This window comes from Schistocerca piceifrons, chromosome 8 (assembly GCF_021461385.2).
Source record: "Schistocerca piceifrons isolate TAMUIC-IGC-003096 chromosome 8, iqSchPice1.1, whole genome shotgun sequence".
Taxonomy (NCBI): domain Eukaryota; kingdom Metazoa; phylum Arthropoda; class Insecta; order Orthoptera; family Acrididae; genus Schistocerca; species Schistocerca piceifrons.
In genome coordinates, this window is record NC_060145.1 from 409,164,876 (window position 1) to 409,177,857 (window position 12,982).

A 12,982-nucleotide genomic window follows, 5' to 3' on the forward strand; every position below is an offset into this window, starting at 1 on the left:
AACGGCCTCGTATCACTAGCAGTCGAGATGACAGGCATCTTATCCACATGGCTGTAACGGATCGTGCAGCCACCTCTCGATCCCTGAGTCGACAGATGGGAACGTTTGCAAGACAATAACCATCTGCACGAACCGATGAACGACGTTTGCAGCAGCATGGACTATCAGCTCAGAGACCATGGCTGCGGTTACCCTTGACGCTGCATCACAGACAGGAGCGCCTGCGATGATGTACTCAACGACGAACCTGGGTGCACGAATGGCAAAACGTCATTTTTTCGGATGAATCCAGGTTCTGTGTGCAGCACCGTGATGGTCGCATCCGTGTTTGGCGACATCGCGGTGAACGCAAATTGGAAGCGTGTATTCGTCATCGCCATACTGGCGTATCACCCGGCGTGATGGTATGGGGTGCCATTGGTTACACGTGTCGGTCACCTCTTGTTCGCGTTGACGGCACTTTGAACAGTGGACGTTACATTTCAGATGTATTACGACCCATAGCTGTACCCTTTCATCGATCGCCGCGAAACCCTTCATTTCAGCCGGATAATGCACGATCGCATGTTGCAGGTCCTGTACGGGCCTTTCTGGATACAGAAAATGTTCGACTGCTGCCATGGCCAGCATATTCTCCAGATCTCTCACCAACTGAAAACGTCTCGTCAATGGTGGCCGAGCAACTGGATCGTCACAATACAGCAGTCACTACTCTTGATGAACTGTGGTATCATGATGAAGCTGCATGGGCAGCTGTACCTGTACACGCCATCCAACCTGTGTTTGACTCAATGCCGAGGCGTATCAAGGCCGTTATTACGGCCACAGGTGGTTGTTCTGGGTACTGATTTATCAGGATCTATGCACCCAAATTGCGTGAAATTGTAATCACATGTCCGTTCTAGTATAATATATTTGTCCAATGAATACCCGTTTATCATCTGCACTTCTTCTTGGTGTAGCAATTTTAATGGCCAGTAGTGTATTTTAGTTTTACATTGCTCGACCTTTCAAATTCGACCAATTGGTGTCATTTCTTGGCACTGCTCTGTTGCAATATGATATGTGGAGGACATCGATTTTATTGATTGTCAGAGATCTAGTAATTGATAATCTCTCAGCACGGTCGCTCGATGAGATACCTGTACGCAGACTGGAGTAAGGCAGCGCTTTTTTTGGGCCTGCAGATGCTGTGGCGCTGCTTCGCTGTCTGTCTGCTGGTGGTGACGGCCGGTGCTGTCCCGCTGGAGCTGTCGGGGCTGGCCGACGAGGAGGAGGCGGTGCAGCCAGTGGACGCCGGAGAGCCTGACCCTCCGGGAGCAGAGGAGTCGGCCGAGGCCTCTGGCGAGGCGACGGGTGGCGCCTCCTCGGAGATCGCCAGCTTCCTCACCGAGAGCCTCACGGAGCTGGGACACATGTTCTTCGGCACGCCCAGCAACGAGACAGGTGAGTGGCGGCTGAGGGCATCGCATCAACAAGTGTCATTTCTGAAAGTACCAGCGAAATGTTGCGCTGCGAAAGGGATAAATGCGATCATCTCTTTCCTTGACTGCCATGCCTACGTTCTAATCTGTACCTACCATAGTGCAGCATGTCGTGCCAGGGGTCCCGTATCTGGCGTATAGACGGGAGCAAGAAATGGGCCTTAATACACTCCTGGAAATGGAAAAAAGAACACATTGACACCGGTGTGTCAGACCCACCATACTTGCTCCGGACACTGCGAGAGGGCTGTACAAGCAATGATCACACGCACGGCACAGCGGACACACCAGGAACCGCGGTGTTGGCCGTCGAATGGCGCTAGCTGCGCGGCATTTGTGCACCGCCGCCGTCAGTGTCAGCCAGTTTGCCGTGGCATACGGAGTTCCATCGCAGTCTTTAACACTGGTAGCATGCCGCGACAGCGTGGACATGAACCGTATGTGCAGCTGACGGACTTTGAGCGAGGGCGTATAGAGGGCATGCGGGAGGCCGGGTGGACGTACCGCCGAATTGCTCAACACGTGGGGCGTGAGGTCTCCACAGTACATCGATGTTGTCGCCAGTGGTCGGCGGAAGGTGCACGTGCCCGTCGACCTGGGACCGGACCGCAGCGACGCACGGATGCACCCCAAGACCGTAGGATCCTACGCAGTGCCGTAGGGGACCGCACCGCCACTTCCCAGCAAATTAGGGACACTGTTGCTCCTGGGGTATCGGCGAGGACCATTCGCAACCGTCTCCATGAAGCTGGGCTACGGTCCCGCACACCGTTGGGCCGTCTTCCGCTCACGCCCCAACATCGTGCAGCCCGCCTCCAGTGGTGTCGCGACAGGCGTGAATGGACGGACGAATGGAGACGTGTCGTCTTCAGCGATGAGAGTCGCTTCTGCCTTGGTGCCAATGATGGTCGTATGCGTGTTTGGCGCCGTGCAGGTGAGCGCCACAATCAGGACTGCATACGACCGAGGCACACAGGGCCAACACCCGGCATCATGGTGTGGGGAGCGATCTCCTACACTGGCCGTACACCACTGGTGATCGTCGAGGGGACACTGAATAGTGCACGGTACATCCAAACCGTCATCGAACCCATCGTTCTACCATTCCTAGACCGGCAAGGGAACTTGCTGTTCCAACAGGACAATGCACGTCCGCATGTATCCCGTGCCACCCAACGTGCTCTAGAAGGTGTAAGTCAACTACCCTGGCCAGCAAGATCACCGGATCTGTCCCCCATTGAGCATGTTTGGGACTGGATGAAGCGCCGTCTCACGCGGTCTGCACGTCCAGCACGAACGCTGGTCCAACTGAGGCGCCAGATGGAAATGGCATGGCAAGCCGTTCCACAGGACGACATCCAGCATCTCTACGATCGTCTCCATGGGAGAATAGCAGCCTGCATTGCTGCGAAAGGTGGATATACACTGTACTAGTGCCGACATTGTGCATCCTCTGTTGCCTGTGTCTATGTGCCTGTGGTTCTGTCAGTGTGATCATGTGATGTATCTGACCCCAGGAATGTGTCAATAAAGTCTCCCCTTCCTGGGACAATGAATTCACGGTGTTCTTATTTCAATTTCCAGGAGTGTATATGTTATGCCTGAAGCAAAAGGGGAGCGTTCAGAAGGGAATGTGGGGATGGCATGAAACTGCACGGCTTGAAAGGTTATGTGATGCTTAGCGATTACAAACTATAGTCAGATTTTCATTTTGCAGCCGGTCGGGGTGGCCGAGCGGTTCTAGGTGCTACAGTCTGGAAGCGCGCGACCGCTACGGTCGCATGTTCGAATCCTGGCTCGGGCATGGATGTGTGTGACGTCCATATGTTACTTGGGTTTAAGTAGTTCTAAGTTCTAGGAGACTGATGACCTAAGAAATTTAGTTCCACAGTGCTCAGAGCCATTTGAACCATTTTTTTTTCATTTTGTAAGTAAAAACTGTCTTTTCTCGCTGCAATATATTTCATTTCTTCAAACCGCGTTTCTCCTTTTACTTTGAGGCATCTTCAGTGGATTATAAAGTGACAGAGTTTTTTTTTTTTTTGATGTGCGATATTTTTCAGATTATAAAAAAGTTTAGGTCTTGTTATTTTACATAAATAAGTGATTACTTACAGATACTCGCGTTTTAGATTGGCATCTGCGTTACCTCTCATCTGGTCACATGCTTTGCTTATTTTTTTTATTTACTCGTCAAGTTCCGTAGGACCAAATTGAGGAGCAAATCACCAAGGTCATGGAACGTGTCAGTAAATGAAATTACAGCGTAAACGTAATAACAGATAAAAATAAATGTTCATGAACCTTAAAAAAGTCAGTCCATCAGTTTAAGTAAAATCTATCAGCAATACAATAAAAGCAGCTTAGTTTTTCAAGGATGTCCTCGACAGAATAGGAGTGACACATGAGGAAACTCTTCAGTTTCGATTTGAAAGCGCGTGGATTACTACTAAGATTTTTGAATTTGAGTGGCGGCTTATTGAAAATGGATGCAGCAATATACTGCACACCTTTTTGCACAAGAGTTAAGGAAGTCCGATCCAAATGCAGGTTTGATTTCTGCCGAGTATTAACCGAGTGAAAGCTGCTTATTCTTGGGAATAAATCAATATTGGTAACAAGAATCGACAGTAAGGAATATACGTATTGAGAGGCCAATGTCAAAATACCCAGACTCGTGAACAGAGGTCGACAAGAGGTTCGTGAACTAACACCACTTATCGCCCGAACCACCCGTTTCTGAGCCAAAAATATCCTTTTAGAATCAGAAGAGTTACCCCAAAATATAATACCATACGACAATAGCGAATGAAAATAAGCAAAGTAGACTAATTTTCGTGTCGAACGATCACTCACTTTTGATACCGTTCGAATAGTAAAAATGGCAGTATTAAGTCTCTGAACAAGATCCTGAACGTGGGCTTTCCACGACAGCTTACTGTCTATCCGAACTCCTAGAAATTTGAACTGTTAAGTTTCACTAATCATATGCCCATTCTGTGAAATTAAAACGTCAGGTTTTGTCGAATTGTGTGTTAGAAACTGTAAAAACTGAGTCTTACCGAGATTTAGCGTTAGTTTGTTTTCTACAAGCCATGAACTGAGGTCATGTACTGCACTATTTGAAACCGAGCCAATGTTGCACACAACATCCTTTACTACCAAGCTAGTGTCATCAGCAAACAGAAATATTTTACCCGTAATACTAGAGGGCATATCATTTATATAAATAAGGAACAGGAGTGGCCCCAATACTAATCCCTAGGAGCTCCCCCCCCCCCCCCCACACACACACACACTTGACAGTACCCCAGTCAGATCCCACATCACAGCTGTTATCAACTGGGTTGCTGGGGTTATGCTGGGCACTATAACTTCATTTACAAAACGTAAGCACGTTTTCATGTTACGAACGTGCTTGTGTTGCATAAGTGAAGTTATAGTGCGACCTGCAACATATGACCAGATGAGAAGAAACGCGGATGCTAACCGATGACGCGAATAACTTATTTACTTTAAAACAAGACGTGAACTGGAATGAGATTTTCACTCTGCAGCGGAGTGTGCAATGATATGAAACTTCCTGACAGATTAAAACTGTGTGCCGGACCGAGACTCCAACTCGGGACCTTTGCCTTTCGCGGGCAAGCGCTCTACTAGCTTGGGTAGCTCAGTTGGTAGAGCACTTTCCCGCGAAAGGCAAAGGTCCCGAGTTCGAGTCTCGGTCCGGTACACAGTTTTAATCTGCCAGGAAGTTTCAAGACGTGAACTGTTTTATAATGTTTATGTCACTTAACAAACCGGTGTCATTCTAGGTTCCATTGAAGACGCCTTGAAGTACAAGGCGAAAGGCGCCTGGAAGAAATAAAAACAGATTGCAACAAGACGAGGTGGTTTTTATTTACAAAACGAATATTTACTGTTCTTGCTGCGGATAATGACCACGCAAACAAACTTATTGGGTCAAATTTACAAAATATTTGGCTTAACAGCCGACTTACAGTAAAACGTTGTAACGTCTCTAGCCTGGCTACCTTCAGTGATTCGGCTGGGAAAATTGTCATAAGCCCGTTGTATTCTCTGCTGAGAGAAGCTGATCCACAGCTGAGTATTTGGCCCCTGATATCCAGGATACTGGCACTGGGACAGAGTTGATGTCAGAACTGCTCTCAAACACGTTCTATCGAGGACAGATCTAGGGGTCTTTATGCCCACAGGAGTACCTCAGCATCTCGCATACATTCATAGAAACACATGCCATGTCTGGAAGATCATTGTCCTGGTAAAAAATAGTACAATGACACAGCCGCATGCGATGTAGCACATGATGCTGGATGTCTGTGACGTACTTTTGGATCGTCTCAGTCATTACTAGTGAGCCGTGCGCGGGTTGTGTTCATGCCGTTTATTGCTTGGCATCTTGTTATTGCGGTCATGACATCTCGTTTCTTATTCGATTTACTGGCGTCACTAAGTTGCTGGCTTGCCTGCCCGTGAGTGACAGCAGCAGTGCTTACCGATACGAGTACTGTGGTACTATCTTTGGAGCGAGTGCTAGTACTTCCGGGTCGCGTTGTGTGGAGTGGAGAGTGAAGAACGGACGTCAGTTCGGTTGGGGCACAGCAGCGAGCAGGTCCGTGCAGAGCGGGAGCAAGCCATTGCCGGATAGAGGACGGGCAGCTGCGAGAGTGACGACTTCGTTGCCCACCGAACCCTGGACGTTTAGGTTGAGTGAAAAGTTAACTGCTAATGAAACCTCGACTATTCTGAGATCTCGCCTTTGGTCGGCGGGTTGTTGCTCCCAGGGCTGCTGAGCCTGACGGTAACGAGTGAAGTTTTTCGAGGCGGTGAAATACTGCAGCCGCCTGTCTCCATTTGTTATTCATCATTGAATTTAGTATTATTCTTATTAGTGAAGTGCAACCAACGGTATTTTCTGCCTTGTGGCCGCTAACGCCCCAGTTACTTGCCCTGGAGGTTAACGTACTCTTCCGGCAGTGCACCTTTCCTCGTCATGTTGATGCTGTCTGACACGGCTTGTAGTTCGACAGCCTCTTGTATTGCACTGTGCATATTTCTTAAGAGGTCCACCGCGGTTGTACTGCTTCTTTCGGCCTTAGGTGTTTTCTGAAGAAGTAGTGCTGTCTGTCTCTTCGCCATAGCCTAAAAACATTCCATAGTTGTACTGGTGATCGGACGTTAGGCGGATTGGTTAGTCGGTCGGTCGGTCGCCGCTTAAGCTGCCCCTAGTTGATTTGCCATCCTCTTGCGTGAGTACAACTCTTGGCTGTGTTACCTTCCCAGGCCGACCCTTGGAACACTTGCTGAGAACCGCTTGTCCTGATTCCTTAGATTGTGATGTTTGTTTTAACGATATTTGTAATTTTCTAATTGTTATTGGTGTGGCCTTCAGCCGAGCAATAATTTCTCTTCTTTCGTGATAAGGCCTACAGCCGTGTTAAGTTTTTCTTAAGGCAAACTTGTTTTATATGCAAAGTATCCGTTGAAATGTGTGCGATTTGGAATTGTTATTCTAATTCAGGCCTTCAGCAGTTTGTGATTTGAAATTGTGTGTGGCCTTCAGCCGAGAAGTTTTTTTTTTTTTTTTTTTTTTTTTTTTTTTTTTTTTTTTTTTTTTTTTTTTTTTTTAAAGCAAACTTGTTTTAAAAGCATAGCATTTGCTGAAATGTGTGATATTTGGAATTTTTCTTCTAATTTAGGCCTTCAGCCGTCATACAGTCAATTGTGTTTTTTTAAGAGATTGTTTTAAAATTTTTATTTCTTTAAATAAAGTGTACGTATTTGTTGTGCAACCGAGAATAACTAAGTACGACCCAGGCCACAATTGTAACCTTATCCTGCCCCATCGTGGGAAACCAGCTCTCAACTAGCTGTAAACTTAAGTCATTTTCGATGGCTACAGGACACCATGACCCTGGTATAACACCGCTGTGCCTCTAGAAACCTCGGGAAGAATGGGACCTTACGCCAGTTCGCCCCCATACACGCCGACGATGGTCGCCCAAGCTAGTACGGAACCGCGATTCATCGTTGAACACAATGCGATGCCATTCGTCAACAGGGCATGCTTTCTAGCCACTGCGCCACTACATACACAGCCTTTTCTTTTGTGGTGTTAACGGCAATCCACAGATGAGAGACGGTACTTCCATAGTCCGACTGCTGAGTGTTGCAAGGAGTCCATTACTTGTCCTTAGATGGCAGGCGCGGATGTGAAGGGGTTAAAGTGTGGTTGTTACGCATTCCTCCCTTGTGGCGGTCAGACGTGGCCGGACGGAAACTCGATGACGCGTATGCCTGCCCTCGTGTGGTACTGCATGGGACTGCAGTACCACGACTAGGCACCGTCACATACGAAGGCGCGACAAATCTGGATATTGCACGATTCGAGCTGTTCGCGAAATAGAAACCCACAGTGAGGCCCCTATCAAACTCCGACTGGCAACGCTGTGAAGTGCGTGGTATTTTCGAGTCCTTCACAATGATCACTCAACACTTGACGCCATTCACGGCCGTTATATACCCTACCATGCTTGGCAGCAACACTAAATATGAAAAACACTAGTGTGCTCTGGTGACCATTTTGCCTCTCACAGCGAGTTGCAACTCATCAGTTACAGGTATAAAATAATGCTGACATCCGATCACGTTACATGGGTGCTTCAATTTTCTTTTTAGGCTCTGTATTTGTCAGCGCTGTAACCGGAGGTCGGATTGGAAGACATACCCACGGTCGAAACACGGCAGTTGTGCGTAACTATCTCGGCATTTTGTATCCAACATAATACACTACTGGCCATTAAAATTGCTACACCACGAAGATAACGTGCTACAGACGCGAAATTTAACCGACAGGAAGAAGATGCTGTGATATGCAAATGATTAGCTTTTCAGTGCATTCACACAAGGTTGGCGCCGGTGGCGACACCTACAACGTGCTGACATGAGGAAAGTATCCAACCCACTTCTCATACACAAACAGCAGTTGACCGGCGTTGCCTGCTGAAACGTTGTGATGCCACGTGTAAGGAGGAGAAATGCGTACCATCACGTCTCCGACTTTGATAAACGTCGGATTGTGGCCTATCGCGATTGCGGTGTATCGTATCAGGACATTGCTGCTCGCGTTGCTCGAGATCCAATGACTGCTAGCAGAATATGGAATCGGTGGGTTCAGGAGGGTAATACGGAACGCCGTGCTGGATCCCAACGGTCTCGTATCACTAGCAGTCGAGATGACAGGCATCTTACCCGCATGGCTGTAACGGATCGTGCAGCCACCTCTCGATCTCTGAGTCAACAGATGGGGACGTTTGCAAGACAACAACCATCTGCACGAACAGTTCGACGACGTTTGCAGCAGCATGGACTATTAGCTTGGAGACCGTGGCTGCGGCTACCCTTCACGCTGCATCACAGACAGGAGCGCCTGCGATCGTCTACTCAACGACGAACCTAGGCGCACGAATGGCGAAACGTCATTCTTTCGGATGAATCCAGGTTCTGTGTACAGCTCCATGATGGTCGCATCAGTGTTTGGCGACATCGCGGTGAACGCAAATTGCAAGCGTGTATTCGTCATCGCCATACTGGCGTATCACCCGGCGTGATGGTATGGGGTGCCATTGGTTACACGTGTCGGTCACCTCTTGTTCGCATTGACGGCACTTTGAGCAGTGGACGTTACATTTCAGAAGTGTTACGCCCCGTGGCTCTACCCTTCATTCGATCCCTGCGAAACCCTACATTTCAGCAGGATAATGCACGACCGCATGTTACAGGTCCTGTACGGGCCTTTCTGGATACAGAAAGTGTTCGACTGCTGCCCTGGCCAGCACAATCTCCAGATCTCTCACCAATTGTCTGGTCAGTGGTGGCCGAGCAACTGGCTCGTCACATTACGGCAGTCACTACTCTTGATGAACTGTGGTATCGTGTTGAAGCTGCATGGGCAGCTGTACCTGTACACGCCATCCGAGCTCTGTTTGGATCAATACCCAGGCGTATCAAGGCCGTTATTACGGCCAGAGGTGGTTGTTCTGGGTACTGATTTCTCAGGATCTATGCACCCAAATTGCGTGAAAATGCAATCATATGTCAGTTCTAGTACAATATGTTTGTCCAATGAATACCCGTTTATCATCTGTATTTCTTCTTGGTGTAGCAATTTTAATGGCCAGTAGTGTAGATACTCAAAAGCTGACATTAGAAGACTCGTGTTACTACGTTGCAACGCAACACAATAATGTATCACAGTTAACGGACTTCGTCAATTTATATCTCTAAAGTCCAAAGGTCTCTGAAAATCGCCCTAGAGAGTCAGATAATAAACAACATGTGAAACATCTCATACGAGGCGGAGCTGTCTCGACACGTCAATGTAACGAACAGTACTACCTCAGGACAGTGTTAACCCTCCAGCTTAGCAAGATTTTTCTCTTTTGTTTACCTATTTATTTTTTAATTAGGGAAGTCATACATACACATTTGCACATGGTGTAGGGAAAGTATCGTAGTTTAGTAATAAAATGCTCGGGGTGTCTGTTTCAAACCATACCACCGCTTAAATTTTGAGTAAAAATGAACTGCAATCGCGGCCGAAGACTTCCGGCGGAGAGTTAGCCCTCATCCAACCAACGGCATTGTCAGAGAGGGCGAAGGACCCGACGAAGGCTCAGGGCAGTCTCTTGCCGTTGGGGCTGGTAACTGCCCCTAAAGGCGGAAGAAGAAGCAATGATCAACGGCATGAGGACGCAGAAGGCAATGGAAGCCTTTGCATTTAAGACACATAATGTGTATTCACAAGACATGTGGGCTGTAACTGAAAAAGTGTCGATGGTCACTCCATTGGCAAAAGATTCCGGAATAGTCCCCATTCGGATCTCCGGGACTGACGTAGGAAAGGTGACCATGAGAAAAAGATTGAATACCCAACAGGAGGATAACAATCAACGAGTCGGGGCCAGCAACGTCAGAAGTTTGAACATTGTAGGTAAGGTAGATTATCTGTAAAGGGAAATTCTATAGCTCAATCTAGATATAGTTGGGGTTAATGAAGTGAAATGGAAACTTGAGAAGGATTTTTGTGCAGATGAATGAAGGGTAATATCAATAACAGCAGAAAATGGTGAAATTGGAGTAGGATTCGTCATGAATAGGAAGGTAAGGCAGAGAGCGAGTTACTGTGAACATTTCAGTGACAGGGTTTTTCTCATCGACAGCAAAACACCATCGACAGCAATAGTTCAGGTATATATGCTGATGTCGCAAACTGAAGGTGAAGAAGACATAGGGGAAGTACGTGAGGACATTGAACGGAAAATTCAGTACGTAAAAAGAGACGAAAATCTAGCAGTTATGGGGGATTGGAATGCGGTTGTAGGGGAAGGAGTAGAAAAAAGGATCACGGGAGAATATGGGCTTGGTAGTAGAATTTAGAGAAGTTCTGCAGTAAATTTCAGCTAAGAATAGGGAATACTCTGTTCAAGGATCGCAAGAGGAGTAGGTATACTTGGAAAAGATAGGGGAAGATTTCAGTTTACGGAAGATTACGTCATGGTCAGTCAGAGATTCCGAAATCAGATAATCGATTGTAAGGTTTACCGAGGACAAGATATACACTCCTGGAAATGGAAAAAAGAACACATTGACACCGGTGTGTCAGACCCACCATACTTGGTCCGGACACTGCGAGAGGGCTGTACAAGCAATGATCACACGCACGGCACAGCGGACACACCAGGAACCGCGGTGTTGGCCGTCGAATGGCGCTAGCTGCGCAGCATTTGTGCACCGCCGCCGTCAGTGGCAGCCACTTTGCCGTGGCATACGGAGCTCCATCGCAGTCTTTAACACTGGTAGCATGCCGCGTCAGCGTGGACGTGAACCGTATGTGCAGTTGACGGACTTTGAGCGAGGGCGTATAGTGGGCATGCGGGAGGCCGGGTGGACGTACCGCCGAATTGCTCAACACGTGGGGCGTGAGGTCTCCACAGTACATCGGTGTTGTCGCCAGTGGTCGGCGGAAGGTGCACGTGCCCGTCGACCAGGGACCGGACCGCAGCGACGCACAGATGCACGCCAAGACCGTAGGATCCTACGCAGTGCCGTAGGGGACCGCACCGCCACTTCCCAGCAAATTAGGGACACTGTTGCTCCTGGGGTATCGGCGAGGACCATTCGCAACCGTCTCCGTGAAGCTGGGCTACGGTCCCGCACACCGGTAGGCCGTCTTCCGCTCACGCCCCAACATCGTGCAGCCCGCCTCCAGTGGTGTCGCGACAGGCGTGAATGGACGGACGAATGGAGACGTTGTCGACTTCAGCGATGAGAGTCGCTTCTGCCTTGGTGCCAATGATGGTCGTATGCGTGTTTGGCGCCGTGCAGGTGAGCGCCACAATCAGGACTGCATACGACCGAGGCACACAGGGCCAACACCCGGCATCATGGTGTGGGGAGCGATCTCCTACACTGGCCGTACACCACTGGTGATCGTCGAGGGGACACTGAATAGTGCACGGTACATCCAAACCGTCATCGAACCCATCGTTCTACCATTCCTATACCGGCAAGGGAACTTGCTGTTCCCACAGGACAATGCACGTCCGCATGTATCCCGTTCCACCCAACGTGCTCTAGAAGGTGTAAGTCAACTACCCTGGCCAGCAAGACCTCCGGATCTGTCCCCCATTTGAGCATGTTTGGGACTGTATGAAGCGTCGTCCCACGCGGTCTGCACGTCCAGCACGAACGCTGGTCCAACTGAGGCGCCAGGTGGAAATGGCATGGCAAGCCGTTCCACAGGACTACATCCAGCATCTCTCCATGGGAGAATAGCAGCCTGCATTGCTGCGAAAGGTGGATATACACTGTACTAGTGCCGACATTGTGCACGCTCTGCTGCCTGTGTCTATGTGCCTGTGGTTCTGTCAGTGTGATCATGTGATGTATCTGACCCCAGGAATGTGTCAATAAAGTTTCCCCTTCCTGGGACAATGAATTCACTGTGTTCTTATTTCAATTTCCAGGAGTGTAGAAACAGATCACAATTTAGTGGTGATGAACAGTAGGCTGAAGTTTAAGAGACTAGTAAGGAAGAACCAATGCTCAAGTAAGTGAGATGCGGAAATACTAAGGAATGAAGAGATACGCGTCATGGTTCAAATGGTTCAAATGGCTCTGAGCACTATGCGACTTAACTGCTGAGGTCATCAGTCGCCTAGAACTTAGAACTAATTAAACCTAACTAACCTAAGGACATCACACACATCCATGCCCGAGGCAGGATTCGAACCTGCGACCGCAGCGGTCGCCCGGCTCCAGACTGTAGCGCCCAGAACCGCACGGCCACTCCGGCCGGCACGCGCCTTGTTATCTGATGTTATGCAGTTCTGTTGAAGAGCTACGAACATCTCTAAAAGAGAGCAGAAGCTGGAAAGGAAAACATAGGTACAAAGAAGGTAACTGCGAAGAAAGTA

The 12,982-nt window shown here is 48.6% G+C and overlaps 1 protein-coding gene across 1 annotated transcript in view; it reads left to right on the plus strand.

The window, feature by feature from the left end:
* Nucleotides 1-12,982, plus strand: part of LOC124712392 (low choriolytic enzyme-like) — a 93,588-nt gene that overhangs the window by 2,296 nt on the left and 78,310 nt on the right. The window contains exon 2 of the mRNA XM_047242688.1: nt 1,188-1,446. Coding sequence (XP_047098644.1) covers nt 1,188-1,446 — 259 coding nt within the window. The remainder of the gene's footprint in view (nt 1-1,187; nt 1,447-12,982) is intronic.